The sequence below is a fragment of the Netta rufina genome, assembly GCF_964035555.1.
Source record: "Netta rufina genome assembly, chromosome: 1".
NCBI lineage: Eukaryota > Metazoa > Chordata > Aves > Anseriformes > Anatidae > Netta > Netta rufina.
Window position 1 is genome coordinate 18,624,151 of NC_140123.1, and position 22,111 is coordinate 18,646,261.

Here is a 22,111-nt window from a genome sequence, read left to right on the forward strand (position 1 = left end):
GAAAGCAGAAATTCTTTCAGAGAAAGGGAAAGATATAGAGGAAGAGAAAAAAAAAGGATGCATTTGAAGAAATAAAAACTGCTACATGTTCCTGGCTGGAAGCTGGTCTACAGAATATATATGCATTTTCAACCTATATTTGACGATGATTTTTAAATATAACTATGCTGTTCACACCGAAGACAGTCTATTCAGTGTTGTCTTTGCCGTAGTGTCCTTTCTGCTATAGACAAAGCTACAGAAGCGGCTGAGATCACACAAGTGAAAGGCATCAGGACCGGTGAGCCCACCCATGGTTGATCCATGCTGCCATCTCGTGGCTCCCAAATAGAAGCACTGACGTTTTGCAATGAATTTTAAATATTATCTTGTAAAATCCAGAAACCATGGTAATGTTCTCTCAATAGCTGGTGGCACAGACAGAAAATCTCCATTATTTTCTGTACATTTACTGTGGTCTTTTCTGAAATATTAAACCAAATCGCCATTTTTGTGATCAGATTCTCAGAGTGGTATGAACCTAAAACTGAAGGGGTGCAGCTTATGGTCATTGTATGTATATTTTGACAAAGATACAAACAATACACGCATGATAGATAAAATAACATGTATGTATATATTTTATAATTCCTTGTAATTTGTGGGAGAGGTGTAGAGGATAGTATGCATGGCTATATTTTATGAATTTTAGCTAGCAGCAGAAAATAGTAAAAATATACTAAAACTAATTAGCAGAAAAATCTTAACTATCATGAGCATTTGTTGTTATTGTTCATTCACTTGTTAAATGCAACTAAAAATAAAAGCAAGGATGCACTATCATCTCGCCAAAGAGCTAATTAGGACTAATTAGGCTTCTCATCAAAGAGACGGTTAGGCTACTTTCTAGACAATCTTAGACACTGCTGGTTTAAAATTTCATTTAGACCTTTAATTCAGATAATCTTTCCTATAGTTTCCTTTTCTCGGCTACATTTAAAACAAGTCCATCATCACCTACCCTACATTTTACACTTCAGTCATTATTCACAATGTTCTTAGGTAACATTAATACAGGTATTTTTTTAAGCAGGAATTAGCTTAGAGTGTGGAACATAAAAACAAAATCTTGTGTGCACAAGCCTTTTGTCACCTTTGAAACAAAGGAAGCAATTTTCAAAGCTAAACTGAAGCTGAGAAAATTCCTAAGATTATTATTTCATTGAGATAATTGGTTGGACAATCAAAGGGAAAAGGCAACTGGTATTTACCGTGCAGGAGGAGGGGGATTAGCTCCTGTGGTTTGGAAAACGAGAGGGTTAATTGTCATCTGTCAAACATGAATTAACTGAAGACGCAAAAATGATGAAGTGCCATGGAACCAGTATCTAAATTGAGTCTATGAATTTTGATGTCAAGGAGAAACATGAATTTCAGTTCTCATCCCTGTCTTTTGATATTTTGTAGAACTACTTTGGAGATTGACTCTGAAAAACACTGGTAACAGGAATTTGTATTACACATGCAACTTCAGCCTCGTACATACTGATTTGCAGTCTCACAGAGAACAAGCTGGGGATGAGTATTTTAGGTGAGGTACATCTGCAAGGTCTGTAGCATTGCCACTGATTCAGCTGTGGTATGACAGTCACTGTAGTAGCTGTGGAAATCCATCGGTAGCTGTCACATTTGTTGTTCAGTCCTGGTTACTTCCATTAAACATGTCAACCCACTAGAGTTCACCTAATAAGAGACTGGATGCCTCGTCAAAGTCTGTCATGTAGGTTGTGGGGCAATTTTGCAATGGACTCCTCTCAGTGCTGGTTGTAATCGAGTTTCAAAATACCATCCCAATAAGGATGGTAAATGGCAACCGGGACTGCACAATCAGCAGGAGTGGGTCTTTTTGTATTAAAGAAAGTTTGAACCTAATTTGTTCAATGGTGTCATCTACCTCCCTGGGGAGTATCCTCACTGGGCAAATGCCCTCTTCAGTGAGCAGCACCGTATTTTTCTTGACAAATCTGACAATATCTAAGGGCCCATTTCTGCCTCACAGCCTTTTTGATGTAATACGTGTGAGTTTGTTCTTGCAGTGATGCATCTTTATTTTTTATGCACTTTGCTATTTACCAAGTGTAGAAAAAATCTTGATGAATAGGTTGTGGCTACCTAATCAGGGTTGAAATTATTAAGAGTCCACTTTTTGAGTCTAAGTATAGAAGATACCATCTGCGAGTTAGAGATGTGGGACTGGTTAATGCAAAGGCAACTAGGTTCCCTGGCCAGCAGATCTGGTGGAGCACACGGAAAACCCCAGGGTCAAGGCAGCAGTTTGATGTTGCTGGAGCTGTCTGGAAAGGGAATGTATTTGGGAATCTTTATTCAAAATTGAAATATAAACTGGTTTTGGTGTCTTTGTAGCAGGTGATACATGTTAGCCTCGCTGATGCACTGTCTGCAGTTCAAATTTACTATAGACTGCTGGATCAGTCACTACTTGGAGGACCTAGACTTGAAGATCTTTTCACAAATATCCCTCCCAACCTCCTAGAAGCCTTCAGCCTTACTAAATCTACAAGAATCAAATTTTCTGTAGGCCAAACCACAGCAAAGATATGCAGACTGGACACGAGGCACTGCTATAAAATTTTACAAGTCTCTATGAGAATTTCATACAAAGTTGAGTTTAATCAGGTCCTGGTTAACAAAGAGGGCTTCTGAGGGAAAGCGCTGGATCAACTTAAGGATAACTTGTAGAAATTTCTGTTCTTCTCAACCAAGTCATGCTGCAAAGCATACTCAAGTATGAATATTCAATTAATTAATTTACTAAAAGTAGTTGAGGAGCTAGCACCATAGAATTGGGTAATTTTGAACTCTACTGATCCTTTCTTCATGTTTGTTTGTTTTTTCCATTGAACTAGTCTCTATTGTGAATAAAGCGTAAGCAAATTTCACATGACCTTTTGAATTCTGCCTTTTTGAGTCAAAACCCCAACCTAACAAACACTTTTTTAGCACTGTTAAGGTCTTGGGGTAGAACCTAGATTTACTGTGCGAACAGTGCAAAGATTCAAATAACCTAAGGCTTGTTAGGACACCTGCTTCTTTGACAGCTGGCTTGGTTCATGATTTGGCAATTAAAGCATCTAAAAGTTGTGAGAGAATATCAGTGTATTTAACTATACTTTACTACAGGTGAATTAAACAGAAATCTGGAATAAAGTAACCCCAAAACTTCTAGAAAAGGAGAAGCCATTTTCAAAATCGGTCTCCAGCCCAGCCCTTGGGACGCCATTTCGCCCCAGCCCCACCTCGCCTCGCCTCAAAGCAAGAACATGGCGGCAGAGCCCGCCCGCCCGGGCCGCAGCGAGCACCGCCCTCCCCCTCCCGCCTCTCTGTGATTGGCTGAAAGGGGCAGGAGGGCTGACGAGACGCTCGCTGATTGGCGGGGAGGGGAGCTATCTTGGCGCGCGAAGGGCAGCGTGTGGCGATCCTGCCTTGGCGCTGTGGGGAGGCGGCGGTCGGTGCCCGGCGGCCTCGGTGCGGTCCCGTTATAAAGCGGTGGGGCCCGCAGGGAAGGCGGCCGTGTTGGGGCTGTGCCAGCAGGAAACCATCAGGAAAGGGTTGTGGAAACCCGTACTGGTAAGGGTTGGGGTGTGCCTAGTGGGGTATCTGGGCAGCACGAGGCAGGCGGACCAGCCTTCTGTTAATGTCAAAAGATTTCTGAGGAAAACACACCTCACGAGAATTCCACGTCTCTTTATTTTCCTTTCAATCCTTACAAAGGGAAGTAATCTGTATTTGCTTAAGTGAGGAAATGTGCACATTGAAGTAGGTCTGTCTCTTCTTTTTTTCCTTCTAAAGTCAGGCACACGATGAGTAGAAAGGACTTCATGGATGGCAGCAGTGAAGAGCTTACAAGAAGAAAATTAAAAGCTATAAGGCATGTAAATATTAAGACTACTTTAGTGATTTCATGTTCTTTCTGTTCTGCCTCTGTAATTTTTAGGAAGTAGCACTGAAGAAGCATAGAAGTAATGTTTGAATCGTGTGTTGTTGCAGATGAGTTTTTATGTACTATGTATGAAGATGTACAGTAATGGCATGCATAAAGTTTTAAAATTTGGGAAAGGAAAGGTTGAACTTAGAGTTTCAGAGTTCTTGGTATTTTAGAATTTGGTAAAGGTTTAAAGAAAGATATTTTAAGTGATTCTTGGGATGTTTTCAAATACTGGCTTATTAGGTTACCAGTATCTTCTATTGATCTAGGTATTTCACAAGTAAATAAGGCATTGATACATTCCACATACTTTCGGTTAAATAACTACATAAAACAAATGTGATTTAAATTGTTATATAGCCAGTTAGTGGTGGTTCTAGTGACTCTGAAAACTGGTTCTGGTTGCTTAAAAATTTCAGTATCACCTTCATGGGCAGTAAACTCAGTATCATGGAGGTAATGATCTGCCTTGAGTTAGAAGAGGATAATTATTCTGTGCAAGTGCTCTATGTCTCATTAACTGAACCTTTTTTCTGCATAATGTCACTTGGTAAAAAGCGGGTGAGCTTAGTTCTAAGAGCTGGGAGTTAGAATTCATGTTTGGTTTATGTCCCTAAAGATTTTAAACCTCTACTTCTATTTCTGAAGGCAGTGCCTTAAGATACTGGAAGAGGACTTAACAGAAGAAAGTCACAGAAGTGATCTGTGTCGTATATTAAATGATACGAGTGTGAAAGGTGAGATTTTTGGTTCTTGACTTCTATTGCCAGCAATTCTGTTTTGTGCAATATTCACTGTTCCATGTTTCTCACTTAAGTTTCAGGTGGTCTCCCAAAGATAATAAACAAGCTGCCAAATTTGATTTTATTTTTTTTTTTGCTTGGTGGTTTGTAAAATTTTGAGTATCTAGTATCTATGGAGGCTTTATGAAATCTGTTTTTTCCTGCAATATAGCTACACATTTTCAATGTGTTTTCTTTGCCTTTTTGCCTTCCCTTCCATGTGGTTTTCTTGTCCCTCATGTAGCAGCAGTATAACATACATATCATGCAAATAATGCCCTAAATCATTAAAGGTAGGTAAATTTTTGTAATTCTGTGTAACCTTTCATATCTATATATCTGGGCTTACTGTTGGTGTAATGTATTTGTAGAAGACTGTTGTAGTGATCATGTATTCCTTTTTGTGTCACTAGTTAAGGTGCCTTTTGGCTTAAACACTCACAGTCACAGAATCACAGAATTTTCTAGGTTGGAAGAGACCTCAAGGTCATCGAGTCCAACCTCCAACCTAACGCTAACAGCCCTCCACTAAACCATATCCCTAAGCTCTACATCTAAACGTCTTTTGAAGACTTCCAGGGATGGTGACTCCACCACTTCCCTGGGCAGCCTGTTCCAGTCGAGTGTTACCTGTGCTTGCTTTTGTAGAGATCAGTGATGGGGATGAAGAGACTGATTTTTCTGGTTCCTCTTCTACAGAGGTAGGTTGATGTAAATCTTTCTGTTCTGAAATCACTGCAGTGCTCCAAAATGGTATTACAGAATTCTCTAGGCTTCTATTGAAAGTGGCTAAAGCCTGGCTCCAGTCAGACAAGTGTGTGCCCTTTGTAGACTTGCGCTCTGCCAGCAAGTCCTTGCTAGCATTTCCAGCAGTGCAGTATCCCTGTGAAGTGCTCACCTGTTGTCCAAAGTCTGGTTTTAGAAAAATTGGTTTTACAATTACTGTTTTTTGTTGCTGACTCCATTCTAGCTTCTCATCTGCACATAAATGTGCAAAAAAGAACTGGTATAAATGTGTATTTAAAAAAAGTCTCCCTGTCAGTTCCCAAGTAAAGAGAAGATTTCTCTAAAAGACAATTTCTGTTTGAACAGTACCGTGTGCCTTACGAATGTTTCTCTCTTTTAACATAAGAAAACTGCTCTGCTTGTGAATACTTCGTGTTACAACATCCTAATGCCATTTTGGACAAACTGCATTTTTTTCAAGGTATTTTTAATGTAATCTGAAAGGTGGGGTGTGGCCATTCTGGTACTTCCATTGTGAAACTCAAATTCAGCTGCTATTGCAAAACACAAATATTCAAGGTAATTAAACCAATTCATTAAACTCTACTGAAGTTATTTCAGTAAAATTACTGAAAAATCAAGTTCACTGTTGCAGTATACTGGAAGCACTTACTAGTTTCGTGTAACAGTGGGGAAAAGTACTAAGAGCAAACAGGAAATTGCCATTCCATTTACTAGAAACACTATTGCAAGGATATGTTGACTACGAACTTCAGCTTGGAATCTGTTTTGTTGCACAACTGGTTGCTCAATCAACAGTGCTCGTTTTGAAGCTTGGCCTCATTGGAATATGTGGGGTGGGGGGTGGTTTGCTGAAGGTGAGAAGGGATTTGTAGGCTGTTTACAGTGGGAGTTCAATTTTACCCTGTATTTGAACTTGTTTTACTTTTCCCTCTGAATTTAGCCCAATTTGGATGTTAAACTTGGATTGAGTGGTAGCAGCTCAGAAGATCTAGGAAGGTAAACCTTCATAACTCAACTTTTTTATGTGGTTAGATGCCACACTGGGGTGGGAATTGACTGAGTAAGAAATTCCAGAAATTTCTCCAGCTGATTTTTTTGCTTCTATTTTTTAATGTGACTTAAACTTTACCAATGTGTTCTCAGGATGGCTGCCTGGTGCAACCAAAACACAACTTAATTGAGGGCATCAGACAAGCACTGAGGGCCTCCTGTGTTTCTAACATCTAAATATGAGTAGTATTTCATCGAAAGGGGGGAAAAAACAGATTTGGTTTAACTTGAAGTAGTTGGGACTGAAGGTTTTAAATGCTGTTCACGGTAACTCTGTGATAAGGGGTTAGGGAGACAGAACCACTGAAACACCCTGTTGGAGGCAGTCCTTCCTACATAAAGTGCATCTCCAGCTGCTCCTGGCACCATTGCACCTACTGCTTAGGTAACCAATTACTAGAAATATCAAAATTAGATGCTGGCAAAGTTCTTTGGTATTGCCATATTACATTTACTTAGCTATCTAGGCTATGTGAACTTGAAGTCTTAAAGAGGGTGTGTTTCCCTTACTGTTGTTGCCATGGAGAGTCATCTTCATATAAATAAGAATAGTTCCAGGTAATTCTTAGGGTTTTGTTACATGAGTGTAAGGGATGTATGGGAATTAATCTTTTGCGATAGGTGCAGATAAGATGGTAAGACACGTCAAAACTTGACCAAAATAAGGTAAATCTTAAGATTTTGTGTATGGGTGTCAGCCTGTGCAGCAGTGTTTGCCAAGTCCTCTCACAGTCCATCACACAGGAAATGGAATGTAGAAGAAACAACGCTGCTTTCTTACTGCAGTTTAGTTGTTCTTTGCAGGCTGTTTTTGTGAGGGTCTTGACAGCTGTTTACCATTACCATATACTTCATAAGAGAGCTGTGTGACCAGACAACAGAATTGAAGAGGCTTCCCGTATTGTTTTGGTATAATCTGTCTTCTATTAAAAGAACTTAAACAGCCTAGTACCTGATGGGATAGCTAAAAGAAAATACATGGGCAACAAAAGTGAATCTTGGAATATGAATGGGCATGCATTTGAGTTTCATTGGAGTGAAAAATCACTAATGCGTTGTAAGCTTTTGTTCCTGTCTTTTTTTTAAGATGAATTGTAAGCTAAAATAGTAGATCATACAGTTGAATTTTAAGGTGATGCTGCTAGGAAGGGACCTTGACAAAAGAATGAGGTATGTCTAGAACATGACCATGTAAACTGAACTGTTTTAAGAACAGTTGTGCACATGTGTTTAATGACAAATTCTGAAATGCTCAAATAGTGTATTTACATCTTTCAGGGAAGTATGTTTTTATTTAATGTGAGTGGGTCTTTCCTTAAAGTTCTGTTTTGCAGGCCCTCCAGTTCCAACACTGAAGAGAAAAATGTTCAGTGCCTGATTTCCTCAAATAGCTGTAAACCAGTTGTAGCTCCATCAGCAGACATGGTGTGTTAATATTGAATTTCTTTGTCACTTTTTTAGTAAGCATAATACTGCACTTCTTAAAACAAACCTGCAATCTTAACTATTAAGTGCTATTTTTCCATCCTGTTATGGGTTTGATGTACAACTATGGTGTTAACAAAATAATTTGACTAAAGTTTGTTCATTTTATTTAAAATGCTGTTCACACCCAACCAGGCTGTAGCTGAGGAAGACTGTTCAGCTGGCTGTGCTATCAGGTGTTTTGAACATAAAAATAAAAAGGTTTCACAGTATTTGATTTTGGGGTTTTCTTTTCAAATAGAAGACAACTGCAGGGCATCCTTAAGGCAGTCTAGTGGTTTATCAAGGCAACATGATGGGACAAATGGATCTCTGAAAACATTGTTAGGTTTTCTAACATGATCTTCCTGAAAGAGGTTTGTGAAGTTCAAGGCAAAAAAATAAGCTGACTTGTTGCATGTTTTAAAGTTCCAATAAAATGGAAATTAATGGAACATCCTCTGCCAGTCCCATGTTCTTGGATGGAGACTATCCTGTATGGTTACCTTGAAAGTATCTTAATTGCATATGCTTGTTTCCTAATACAGTTTTTGTTAGTGCCTGTTAAAGTTTGAAAATGGTTATTTTCTGAACATCTTTGGGAGATTTATCAGAAATAAATCTGCATCATGTTACCTTAAACTTCAATATATTATGTTAATAAAATACTAAACCAAATCATCTGAAGTCATCTTTAGAGTATATCATGTTTGAGGTCATAAGCAGTCTTTTGATGGTAGTTGAACTTCTGTGAACAGAAGTTATCTATTTGAAAAACTTGAGAATGAGTGGTGTCTGCATCATGAGTTCAAAGGATGGAAAAGTAACTTCCACTGAGATCGTAGTCTAATCTTGATGAGCTTCTGCTTCCTTTTGTGTTTTTTTTCCGTTTTTTCTCCAGAGTACTTTATTTGTGGCTGGTGACTTCATAGTCTGGCAGGATCACTTCTTAGATCACTGGATGAGAATATCCATGTTTTGAAAGGATATTTATTTATTGTCACTGACCATAATGATAACCATGAAGCAGATGGGTTACATGTTACTCCATGTGCTTTAACCTTATGTCTCCTTATACATGTATTTTATATCTTCAGGTTGGGTGGCATCGGAATGTGTAATTTGGAGGGCTTTCTGCTCTTAATTTTCTCTTGAAGATGAGACGTAGTTGATCTGAGCTGATCAGCTCCATTAGTTGTGTATCTGTTCTAGAGACGAAGGTATTAACAAGCATCTTAACAAAAAAAAAAAAAAACTCCAGATCATGCTATGGCAGCACTTTCATCCACCTACCGGATTGTTTGATCAGAGGCAGAACTGTTCCAGGTTTTCAAACTTGAGCTTTAACTTTTCTTTAGCTTGTATTTCTTAACTGATAAGTAACCCTTTAGAAATGAAGATATTTGCCAAAGGCAACTTAACAGACATGTAATGGAAGTGGGTTTCCCAATAGTGACAGATTTTACTAGCACCAGCCCTGACTCTTTGAGGCATCTTCAACTGATGATGATCAGTTAGCGAAATGCCAGCCCTCTTAACACTAACTTTAGTAATGACAGTGGTGGAAGAACACACTTATGTGTATACATTTGCTTCTATTCCAGTTCATACCAGAGTATTTCACTCTCTTGCATCAGCATTACACTGAGTTTATAACAGTTTCTTGCTGTTTTATCCCCAAGTAAAACTCCTAAATGCAGCACTTCTCTAAGCCACAGAATTTCCTTTATTCTCTCCTGCGTGCTTTCTTTGCTTTGTATTTGGAACTTTGTCCTGGTTTTTCTGTATGCTTCCTTTGATTCTGTTATTCTTTTGTGTATACATGCAAATATTTATGTATTTAGCAAAATCTGATACAGAGTCAGATACTCCAAAGTAATGTTCTTAGCCCACCTGAATTATGTTTACAAGTTATTCCATGCCTGTTGGCAGCTGTGGAGCTAGTCAGAGACATACAAAGTTCACCAGGGTCACCTACCTCAAGTCTGTCAAAAATGGAACTGTGTATAGCCTATCTTTCCAATCAACTTGCTTTCATTCCCCAGGAAAACAAAACTCTGGAAGGCATTGATGAAGCTTTGTGGATTGGTATTTGTAATCTCAGCCGCTTGCAAGATGCAGATGAGGTAGGTGAAAATATTGAAATCTGAAATGTTATGTGCTAGCCTTGATTAAAGCTTCTTGTCTTGACTACTCATGGAAATGTACTGTTAAAGGCACTAAGAGCATGTTTAAACTTCTTTACTTCAGCTGTTTGGACTGTTTCTGTGCATACACAGCATGTAACTCTGGACTGTGAGGAGTACCTGAGCATGTCTGTAACTTGTTCCTAGGTATATCTGTGTATTCGACGTAACCATGTATAAGCAAAACTTAAAGTACTGAGCTTGTTTCCTCAGAGCAGGGTGAAATCACACTTGCTTTTGCTTTGGCAGCTAAGTTAATTTGTGTTTTCTCTTGCTTCTTGGATTTAAAGGTAGAAAAGAAAAGGTGTTACGGCTTGCATTTGTCTACCATTTTACATTCCATTTGTATTCTAAGGTACACAGGCATGGAGGTGTTTAATGATTTTACTTTAAGCTTTTGGATCATTCTGTTTGGCACGGAGAGTCACTAAAACCCGTTTTCTACTCCCTCTCTAACTTGTTTTGTTGCAGTGGCTGATCTGCCAGTTAAGCAAAGTTAGGTTAAGTACCTGCTTCGGATACTAACTGCGTCATGTAAAATCCTTGCATTTCAACAGCTCTAACAACTCATGCATTTACAACTGGGGTCTTCTAACAGCTTGTCAGCAAAGGCTGAGTATTGCCAAAGCAGTTGTATTTCTGAGATTTTTTTCCCCAATAATCTCTTCATTAGATGTAGCTATAGCAACAGAAAACACCTGCTTAGCTGCAGGAATAAACTTACTTCTTTTTCTAGGTGCTCACAGTGAGTTTAAACAGTAGGAACCTTAGCTTGCTAACTACCTCTGTGTGGTGCTGTGTTAGAATGTCATGAAGAAAGTGAGACAGTGGGCCCAAGGTCACAGGATCCCAGGATGACTGGGGTTGGCAGGGACCTCTGGAGGTCACCTGGTGCCAGCCCTTCCCAAGCAGGGACACCCAGAGCAGGCTGCCCAGGACCATCTCCAGGCAGCTTTTGGAGCTCCCCAAGGAGGAGACCCCACAGCCTCTCTGGGCAGCCTGTGCCAGGGCTCCCTCACTCACACAGCACAGCAGTGCTGCCTGGTGCTCAGGCAGAACTTGTATTCCAGTTCCTGTTTTTTGCCTGTTGTATCTGGACACTTCAGTGGCCATGAAAATCCAGACAGTGCAAGCTGACTAGAAGTTAAAGAAAACAAAATGATTAATGATCTATAGCTATTCTTCCATTGTATTTGTGTAACGATCCTCTGATTGGTTTGCTCTCCTTTGTACCAATCACAGCACAGTTCAGTGTTAATTCCTCATGCTGGAGTGTTCATCGCTGCCTGGCTATTCTTTGGTTCTATTCTATTTTTTGAGTTTAAAAAATCATGAATAAACATGTTCACTCTATACTGAATGGAATAGATGCTGAAGTGCTTCGAATTGAAAATGAAGCAGGAAGGAGACAAAGTTGCAGAAACTGCAGATAGAAAATTTGATGAGCTTCTAACTTCTGTCCTGTCAAGGTAATGTTCTCATCTGTGAGATGGGGCAATGGGCGAGTTATTCAGATAAAAAGAATAACAGTCCAGGATTTCTTACTACAGTACTTCGTAATACCTGTATTTAACTCTTACACAGTATTTGTTCTTTCATAGTGGTATCTAGTTCTTGAAGCTAGCTTGTGTGGTTGGAAACCAGTAGCATGTTCAGCTTCTGCTTTCAAAGAAAATCTCAGAATAGCATTAATGACTTTTTTCCTGAAATAGCTTGGGGGGTGGGGGTGATGCTGCCACTAGGGGAATGATCAGTTTAAGGAGAATAACTTGAAGAATAAAGGCTTTCTGCAAGTGTTCAAGCTGATAAAAAAAAAAAAAAACATTCTTTTAAAGAATATTTGTCTTCAGCTTTTTATACATTAAAGCAGTACTTTAAGCAGTGCATGTCTGTTGCAAAGCTTAGTAGTACAGAAGAGCCTCTGCAAGGGGCATCTAATCTTTAATCCAACCATTAAGCTTATTTTTTTTAGGAGTTGGACTTGATGATCCTTGTGGGTCCCTTCCAACTCAGGACTTTCTGTGATTATCAGCTGGATGCATATGGAGGTACCAGTAGGCCTCAGTGGACGTGTTCTTCAAGTTTCTTCACAGAAAAAGGTTCACGGCTGTGAACTGTTCTGCTTCTCCTGATTTATCTTAGCTTTCTGTGCTGTCTGCACCTAACTATAAGAATAATGGAATTTCTGTGAGATGCATCCACTTTGTGGTATAAGTGGCAATTGTACTTTGTAGGCAAAGTTGGAATTTGCACTGCTGAGTGCTTACTGAATTCTGAAAAGTAATGTGTTTTTTTTTAATACAGGAAAAAGGAACTGTGTGCAGAATTGGTGGAGAGCATCAACAACTACAGTGCTGATGTTGCAAAAGCTAAGCAATTAATTGAAGAGAAGAAAAAAGGCTTGAATGGTGCCGTTAGGATAGCAAGGGAATTAAAAATTACACCTTCTGTAATAACCTACTGTGATCTGACTCAGGTAGTTACTGTGAAATTTTAGTGAAGAACAAACTCGTATTTGTATTGAAAGCTTCCATGATTTTTTTTAGTTCAATTTAAATATTGAAATTTCTACAGTCATGTACTCTGCCAACCCGTCTCTACACATGCACTGCCAGTCTAAATTTGGCCTTGGTCACAAATCAGTCTTGTGACTCAATTTAAACAAAAAAGGTGGGCCTGGTCTCAAAGAGCTTGCTATTGGCAATGGCAAATGGAGGGGAGTGACAGGAAACTGAGCCAGTAGTGTGTGAAAGGGCAGTGTTCTCAAGATCTTAGGCTCAAGTCTTCCCCATTGTAAAGTTCTCCAGCCTTCACGCTGAATGAACGACACCAGAGTTCAGTCTGTTCTCCTGGTCCAGGCCTCTGCTTCTATGTTTGTTCCCTGTCGTAGCCTCTACTTACAGGAACATGATACCTGCTGTACTGTATCAGAACAAAGCTCCTGGCACTGAGATATCCTGTCTGTGTCAACAGAGAAGGTGCTTGGAGGAAAATCTAAGAACCTGGGCATGTAGAGGTTAAGGGTTTTCACTGTGTATGTGTGTACATCTGTACTTTGCCATATGTGGTGACAGCTTGTTCCATGTTCTGGTACTTGTAATGAGGTGTGCATAGAGTTGTTCCCTCTGTCATTCTAAGTCTGTCACCTGGCTCTTTGATTCGGAGGCTTTGTAGTCCTTGTGTTAAGAAAAAAAAAAGTAACAATTGGTCACCAGCCATTCTTGCATGCAGCTTGATTTTTTTAAACTCATGTTTCCTGCAGTCACTTACTGCTTTCCATGTGAAGAAACTTGATCTCTCTCATCTGACCCAGGAAGGAATTCCAATCCCTCCTTTCTTCATGCATTTGTTTGCTCAGTGTGAACTCTGGAGGCTGGTGCCCACCTTTTTGTTTAGAATTTACCTTCCCAGTGGCTGTTCATGTAAAAGGAAATGTCAACTCCTGCTTCTAGTCTCATGCTACAGCTACAAAATACCACAGTGTTAAAGCCTTGTCAGTGCAAGACATAACTGACTATATAAGATTAACAGTTGGCTATTGGCTGTTAATGAGTAAACTTTTTGGTAGAATTAAATGTTATACTCAGACTGTCATATCATAGTTAATAGGCACCTGCATAATTCTCTGTGTATATTGCAGACTAAGACTGCGCTCCTTAATTTCAGGTTATTCATGATTTGAAGTTGCCGGTTGATGCTGAGCTCTCAGCAGTGAATAGTTTGAAGGAAAAAACATCTCCAAGGTAAATGACTGGAGTGGGAGGTATACTGGCAGATAAATAGGTGTGCTTGTTATTTTAATTACAAAAGCTGTCTGGTTAACAGTTAAGTGGCATTAATTAAGCTGCCTGGCCTAAATAGTTCTGAAACTGCTAGTTCAGGTGTGTACAAACATACTGCTGAAAAGGCATGATTGCCTTCATCTGAGGTGTCAGGAGAAAGCACAAAATTTGATGCTATATAAGCAAATACATGCATTAATATATTCTGACAGACCTGTGCAACTTCTAAACACTCTTCCAACTAGAAAGTAGGGAAAACGTTGGTTTAATTCTTTTTAAATAAAACTTTTTAACTTCAACAAAGACACCAGTATGTAAGAAGAAACTCATGGTGGTAGGTTAAGATGCAGAAACTCAGTAAGTAATGTAGAACCACTCTGTATGAGAAGTGGAGCAAGAGGCAGGAGAGTTCTAAGTGTGAATGTGAAAACAAATGAGCAACCAAATCGATTCATAGAAGTGGAGAAGTGAAATTAGAGTAGCTAATCACATATGACATGGAGTAAAAGATTGAATTTTGTGCTGAAAGACATGTATCACACAAGACATGTTTGATATATAGGTGTCATACATCAGTGATACAGGTATTTGTAATGTTTCTTCTCTCGAGATTTCTCCTGAACACTGATGAGATCACATCTTTTTTAAAGAATCTGGGGAAGATAGAATGGGGAGCATCTGGATAGTAAGTATTTCTTAATGAAGAGGAACAGGTACAGTAATTCAGTGTTTCTTAATAGTTAAATACTTATTGGAGACTAAATTTTAAAAAGTCCATGCTTATTAGTTTTTGTGTAAAGAACCAAAACTTTTTTGTTAAATGCTTGTGTTAGCATTCCAGTTGATCCATTTCAATTTTACTTTTCACTTAACTATATTCCCTAGTTTTTATGCTGTTTTATCAGCTTTAACGTTGATTGATAATAGAAGTGTTTATCACTTTGGCATATGAAAATTGGTTCATGAAAGTGTAAATCTCAGATCAACAAATACTGGAATTTGTAGTATTCCAGCTTCATGATCTCAATACTGAGCATGTATGCCAGAACAGGTGACATCAAAAAGTTACAATTGCTTTCATATTTGTCCTCTTCATTTTTTTCCTGTGCTCTTAGACAGAAACTTGAAAAATGGAATGGAGTTGTTGTGAAGGCTCTTCTGGTCAGCACTGGTTATGTTAAAAAGATTTACTGACTGTAACTGTCAGTAGTAAGACATCTAGCATGTCTTTTTTTTTTGCATGAACATCTCACACTACTGATGTTTTTCAAGTGCTTTGTGTTCATACCTGTGCTGTCTGATTATTGAAGCAGGGACAATTCTGTGTACTCAGCTGTGCCCAAGAACGTGTACCAGTTCTGTGCCAATTCTTTCTAGGTTTCAGAAATCCTGTGCTGCTGTCTTGGTATTGGAAAAACTACATAATACAGTTTTGTTTCAATGAGCTTTCACGAGGTGTTTTCAGAACAGTGATATTTTCTTAATAAAACCTCTGGTTTGACTTGTGTGCTTCTCTGAAAACAGATTGGATTAATGTGTCTAAAAATAAACCTTTTCCCAAATGCAGTGAAGATAATGGACAGAATGCTCTTAGCCTTGGTGACAAAAAAGAAATGCCAAGCTCTGATACTCAGCTCTCTGTAGACAATACGATTCCACCACCTTGCAGAGAAAGTAAAATAAAGGCTCGGGTGAATAAACCTGGTGTTCGCAAAGCAGTGAAAAATGTGCAAGTACAAGAATCACTTGCTGTGGTACCTCATCAGAACACTCCTGCTCCACCCAAGAGCCCGTCCAGCCCAGATGTCATCATAGAAGAAATAATTGAAGATGACCTGGAAAGTAAGTTCCTGAATACCTGATGCTTACAATGTTCAGATGGCAAGCACAATGTTACTTATGTTTGTAGTTAGCTTAGTGCAAGCTGTGCAGTGATAACTGTATTGTACTTTATTTTCCTTTGAACTCCTGTAGTACATCTTTCACTTCATTTAGCTTGCCTTAGGGAAGATGTTTCTCACAAGCTTTTTCATGTCTGCCTGGATGGTTCTTCAAATCTCTTAATCATTAGTCCCTTTCAGAGCGTGTCATTGGCTCTGTTCTGGCAGTTTGCTGGGCTTCTGAATCTTTTGAAGGCATTGTCATACCTTACCTGGCAACAGCAGTTAAGTTCTTCAGCTTGTTAGCTTTTCCCAGGGCAGTGTTAGTATAGCTCACAGGTCCAGCCTGTGGTACTGCCCCTCTGGTAGGTGCTCGACAAGACTGGATCCAGAGCGCTGTGCCCAGTCTTGGACCCTGCAGTACTGGCAGTCAGCAGCACACTGGAATGAGTCCTCCAAAGTCCTCCAAGGTAGAGTCCAGGAGGTGGCAGGGCAGAAGGCATCAGGAATGACTCGGAATGTGGAAATAGCACTTAAGGGGGGAAAAAGAGGACTATGGGGGGTGGTCAGTGACCAGTGCACCTGTAATGAGAAGAGCAACATCTCTGCTTGGAGTGGGTACAAAAGTAAGCTCAATAGAGTTGTAGGGAAGTTGGATTTTTCACATTCTCTAGTTCTATTAAAGTGGATGAAGCCACTTCAGAACCAACAATGGCTGGCTTTGAGAAGAGCTAATACTGTGGTACTTCAGCTACTGCCATACCTGCTTTGAAATAAAGGAACAACTCAGGGAACTGGTAATTTACTTCTCGCTCACAGAAGTCTGAAGAACTAATGAACTGTTCCTTGATCTTGTGAGGACTGTTGTTCACCCTGCTGTTTCTGTGAGGGGAAAAGAGTCCCATCAAACATTTCTGCCTGGAACAAGATAGAAAGGCTTCCATCTTACCTGGTGATGGATCTCACTCCTTTGGCACACACCTACTGTTGTGGTACTAAATGAAACCTAAGTGGGTTCAGATCTGGTTGGGTACCCAGAGAGCATTTCAAATGGTTTGCAGTTTAAGTGGGAGGGTCCTAAAATTTTTTTTAAAAAACAACTTGATAGTACAGATTTATGTTGCATTTAGTAGCAAAGAAGTTAGTACTAATTAGGGATTGAGTCTGCAGTCTGTTAAGATTGGGTCAGGATTAGGATACCAAATGCACTTCAGAAGTGCTTATGGAAAAATGGACTGTAGTTTGATAATGTATTGAGTTATGTTTCAGTTAAGCAGAAAACATCAGAGTGGAAAACAACTATACTGATGGCAGATCTTCAGGAAAATTGATCAGTGTTTGTGGTGATCAGTCTGACTGCTGAATGCCTTTTCATAGACTGGAAAAGAGCAACACTGGTAGATGCAATTGCTTTCCACCTCATGATAAGGATGTTGCGTTATTCTCACTGACAAAACAACCTTGTTCTTTGTCTAAGGCCAGGGAAGGGTTTGTTCCTAGAGGCTATTCTAGCTAAGCCAGTTAAGTTCTGTGTCTGGGCTGGATGCGATTCTCCTAAAGCAAAGCTGTCCTGAACTGTTTAGTATTGAATAATAGTGGTGTCTTTGGTGCACTTCAGCACTTAATTGTAAATCTGAGCCTTTGTTCAACACGTGTTGATAGCTTTTTTCCAAAAGTTATGTGCTGTATGAGTGAAAGATCTGGCCTCTCTACAGGACCTGGACTTAAATAATCACCTGGTCTGAGCTGATGGCAACTTCTCTGTCCATAGGAATAATGTTTGCAAAGATGGAAATGTGAAAAGTTGGGATAATGGTGATCTCCTTTATGTTTTTGTTCAGTGTTGTTAATTCATCCCATGTTTGTCAAGGAATATTCGTGTCTTCAGATCCTAGTATCTATTTCTCAATAAAGGAGTTGCTGCCTGTGTTAACAATCTGTGCTCTCTGAAACAACAGAAATCATGAAGCTTGCTGTCTTGTATTCACACTGCCTTGAATTCAGGATAAATTTAGGTGCTCCTGTCACTCAACACAAAGGATTTTAGCATGTGCCATCTACCTGTTGTTGCTCAAATGATGTCATTGCAAGGGCAGATGAGGTGGTAGAGGAAAGCTTTTAGATCAGGCACCAAACGAGGGGCTGTAGATCAGTGTAGCCTTCCATGCTTCAGACAGAGTATGCCCAGAGGGTTCCTTCCAAAAGCACTCATTCCTGGGGTGCTTCTGTCACATTGCATGTAGGAGTGACAGGCTTCTCCCTGAGCTTACTTTTAAGGTTTTTTTTTCCCCAAGTAGTTGAAATGTGACAATAAGACAATAAATTCCTTCAGCTTGCAATGAAGTTTTCACCTATTTATGCACATATTCAAAAGCCTTAGGTACAGGGTAAGCTTATTTAAAGGCAAAGTGAATACTGGAAGGTTGTAATATTAAAGTGGGAGAAACTACTACCAGCAGTGACATGGGGCTACTTAGAGGAGGCAGGTGACATTAGTGGCCTTTCCAGCTGCTTGTACCTGGGTGAAGTATCGTTCCTGGAGCTCTGCACATCTGTTAAAGCACCATACACCATTGCTGATTCTCAAACATGAGAACTGCCAAAGCATTTAAGCAGTTGAGAGGATGCCTGCTTTGGTGTAAATAGATGCTGTTGGAGTCTTCCAGGAGGGCATATGCACATTCATCTCAATTTTGTAGAGTAAATAAAGATGCTGTCAGTGCTGCAAGGGCAGAAAACCTCTTACCTAATGTCTTACCTAATGTGACACAGATGCACTCTCACAGTGGAGAGTGCAGATTGCCAGTCCATCCTGAGTTCTTGTTTCGTCTGTGTTCTTGTCAACACATAGTGTGGGGTTCTTCCATAATGAAGTTGTTTAACTTCAGCATGTTCTTTTTCTCATTACTCCACAAACATACTGGGTTTAACAGTCTGTGGTTGGTGACTTGGAGAAGGTGGGGATGATATGTAGGAGCATCTGTGGAAGCCTATGTTGTGTTGAGGGTGGGGTAAATTTCTTGATCCAGCTGTCTAAAAGCATATTCAATAATCTCAGTGGACTTTACGAAATGGTCAGAAAAATCCTTCAAGAAGCAGTGTAAAATGAGTTAGGCCTGTCTTCAGTTGTCTTCATGATAGGATTGTAACACTGGATTTAGTATGTGGGCTGGCCATTTATACGTAGCCTCTGCATCTATTTCAGTACATCTATTTCAGTCACACCAGGTATGAAAATGGTTACACACAAAAAAAGGATAGCAAATTTCCAGCTGGTCTGTGCCAACCCCAGAGAGGGCCTAGGAAGCAAAGTGGGGAATTAAAAGCATAAATATTTGTGTCCATGAAATGCCCCAGACTTTTCAGATGTGTGGGTACAATGAACTTGACCCATCACTAATTAATCCATGCTATTGAATTACAGTAATACTTGTCAAAGGAGCTCCTTACCTTTTAATCCAGGCATCCTTGGAGTCAGCTAATAGTTACTCTAACAGACCTTGGGAAGGCTTTCAAGGATAAGTTAGAGGGGCAGGGATGCGAGCACTAGCCTTGTTTTCCCCTCAAGTCTAATAATTGGCCATCCTGATAGTAAAGCCCTTACCTGCAGAGCTGGGCTCTCCTTGCAATGACCTGGTGTCCTTCAGCTCGCATACCCAGATGTGTATAACCCCAAAATCCTCAGCAGAACTTGAGTGGTAGCATGTGATACAAACCAACACTGTGTAGTAGCATGATGGGTATGAGTGTTAAGAAATTTTTATCAGTCTGCAGTGTTAATACAATATGTGTAACCTCTGTATTGTGCTTGCTGCTTTACTGCATATGTGTAAATAATCACCTAATCTAATTGACTAAACTTCTCTCCTAAAACAATAAACAGAGCTTTCCCCAGAACGCCACAATAAATGGAGGAAGAAACTTTCCAAGAAGGAAACACGTTCTGAACACAAAGCTGGTTAGTGATTTTCCTGTCTAGAAAGAGATTCTGATTCTAGAGATTCTGGCTAGTTAACACATACTTGTTGGTGTGTAAGAGCAGTCACCAGGCTCCTGAATTCCTTCGAGTTCAGATTAGTCTGGAAGGTGCTTATACTGCTCATGTCATTAGCACTAGCAGCGTAACTTAGCAGAAATGCTCCCTAATCAGCTCTCCTTACCAACGTAAAAACTATCCCGCTTTTGACATTTGTTCTAGAATGACTTGATTAGAAGATGTAATACGCTAAGTCCCAAGCAACTCTCAGAAACTCAATATTGGCAGTGATTCAGCACGTGGTAGATACGTGATGTGGTGGCATCAGCTTTCAAATAACTTGTACATTCACTAGCTGCTTTGTCAGAGTTGTGGCACGGTAGTAGGGAATGTAAGCAGTTTGAGTTCGTAACTTCTGTGGAAGTACATCATAGAGAAATTCTAATGCCCACAGTGAAGTTGGACTGTAGAGTTCGCTGCCGCTTCGTTACAGCGCAGAGTTTTTGTGGAGAAACATCAGTTATATCTGAGCCTTCCCAGGCTCTTAAGTTTGGGCTTCTGTCATGAATACACTATGAAAATCAGATCCCAGAGTTGAAATTATCATAGAATTGTTTGCTATGATCAGTTTTATTAGTAATATGCTGAAATAAGTGTTCCAGAGCTTTATGGATTATGGAAAGGACAGTTCAAAGCCTTATCAGTGGTCTAGCAAAGTAAAATGCATGCTTTTCCTAGTCTACTTGGGGCAAGCTAGAGACTGATGCAGTAACACTGAATTGCTGTACAAAAGCGCTTAGGATTTCTGTTCTCAGAAGCAGCTGTATTAAGCTTTCCAGCTTACTTTCTAGGAGCTTTGTACTTCTCTGTTAAGTAGAGGGAATAAAAGCTCTGAATTACCTCCGTAAGTTCAGGAGGCCACTTTGTAAGTATCGAGACAGCCTTCAGTTTTACAGGGTGGCTCAGGGGAGGTAGTTCTTACTCATTAAAAAGAACAAACTTAATCAGGAGGCAAATGTGTAACTCGCTTGAAACAAGTGCAAGCAGACTTCACATTGAAAGCTGTTTGAGGTAATGAGATATTACACGATTGCAACATAACTAATCCCGTGTCTAATAGTGTCTCACTGGAGTCACTTGGACAGCGTTTGATCAGTGTGGTTTTTTTGTCTTGCTCAGGTTCAACAGAGCTAGTGTTTGTAAGCCATGTTGTAAATCCATGCCACTTCTATATTCGTCGGTACTCGCAGAAGAAAGAAGGTGCTTTTTTGGAGGAGAAATTGAATAACTTCTGTTGTTGTAAAAGTTCCTATTTCTTGCCTTCAGATGTTCTGGAACTAGGTAAATGAATCATTTCTAAATGCATGAGCTAGCTTAAATTACCATCCTTTAGTATATCTTCTTCAGTAAGGTCTTCTTTCTCTATTTCTTTTTTTCCTTTCCCATTCCTTTTCCAAGGGAAGTATTTCAGTGTATTCTGGAATCTACAATTAAAACTGTTTTGTAAAGTAGACTTGTATTAAATCTTAAAAATGGAAATTAAGGAAACACAAAAAAGTTTCTTCACTAACTGGCCTTACCAAATCCAGTGTATAAACTAACAGCAGGAACACGCCTGGCTGTAAATGTTGATGTCTTCCAGTGTTAGGTGATGCTTGTTAGCTGTTAAGGTCTTTTTTAGAATACTGATCGTAATGAACAGACTTGTTCTTTCATTACCTCAGTAAATTTGCTTTCTCTTATGCAAGCAACGTGCCACTTCTGGTAGGTAGATGGTTTATGTTTACAGTTCACTTACTGGATAGAAACCATTCTGCAAATAAAATGAAAGACAAAGTAAGAATGTATGGCTAAGTAACTAAAAAAAAAAAATACTCGGCCTTACATGTTGACAATGTTACTTATTCCTAGAAGGTGTTCAGAAAAGTGATAAAAAGTATGTTACAATCCTGAATACAGAGCAGAATCAAAAATCACATTGGAAAGTATAGGTGGTTTTATTACAGTGTTTTTTCTGAATTTTGGAGATGAAAATTGAAAATTTTCAATTGAAAATTGATGAACATTGGGTATGTTATGCAGAAGTAGGGAACTTGTGAAGTATGTATATTTTCGAATGTTTTGATGTTTGTGGAGTAGACTTTTTTTCATACAGGTTTTCTTATGTGACTTTGACAGAACTATTTGTGACTCGACTAGACTTTAATGGCATTTCAGTAAAAGGTATAGAAGGCTTACCAGAAATGATTTGTTAAT

The 22,111-nt window shown here is 39.4% G+C and overlaps 1 protein-coding gene across 1 annotated transcript in view; it reads left to right on the forward strand.

The window, feature by feature from the left end:
* Positions 1 to 3,860: 3,860 nt before the first annotated feature.
* Positions 3,861 to 22,111, forward strand: part of RNF17 (ring finger protein 17) — a gene marked incomplete at both ends in the record, with an annotated part of 46,567 nt that continues 28,316 nt past the window's right edge. Inside the window, 11 exons of the mRNA XM_084306235.1 lie at positions 3,861 to 3,928; positions 4,634 to 4,722; positions 5,416 to 5,468; positions 6,458 to 6,513; positions 7,902 to 7,992; positions 10,077 to 10,157; positions 11,586 to 11,686; positions 12,522 to 12,693; positions 13,884 to 13,960; positions 15,567 to 15,841; positions 21,035 to 21,196. Of these exons, the coding sequence (XP_084162361.1) occupies positions 3,861 to 3,928; positions 4,634 to 4,722; positions 5,416 to 5,468; positions 6,458 to 6,513; positions 7,902 to 7,992; positions 10,077 to 10,157; positions 11,586 to 11,686; positions 12,522 to 12,693; positions 13,884 to 13,960; positions 15,567 to 15,841; positions 21,035 to 21,196 (1,225 nt within the window). The remainder of the gene's footprint in view (positions 3,929 to 4,633; positions 4,723 to 5,415; positions 5,469 to 6,457; positions 6,514 to 7,901; positions 7,993 to 10,076; positions 10,158 to 11,585; positions 11,687 to 12,521; positions 12,694 to 13,883; positions 13,961 to 15,566; positions 15,842 to 21,034; positions 21,197 to 22,111) is intronic.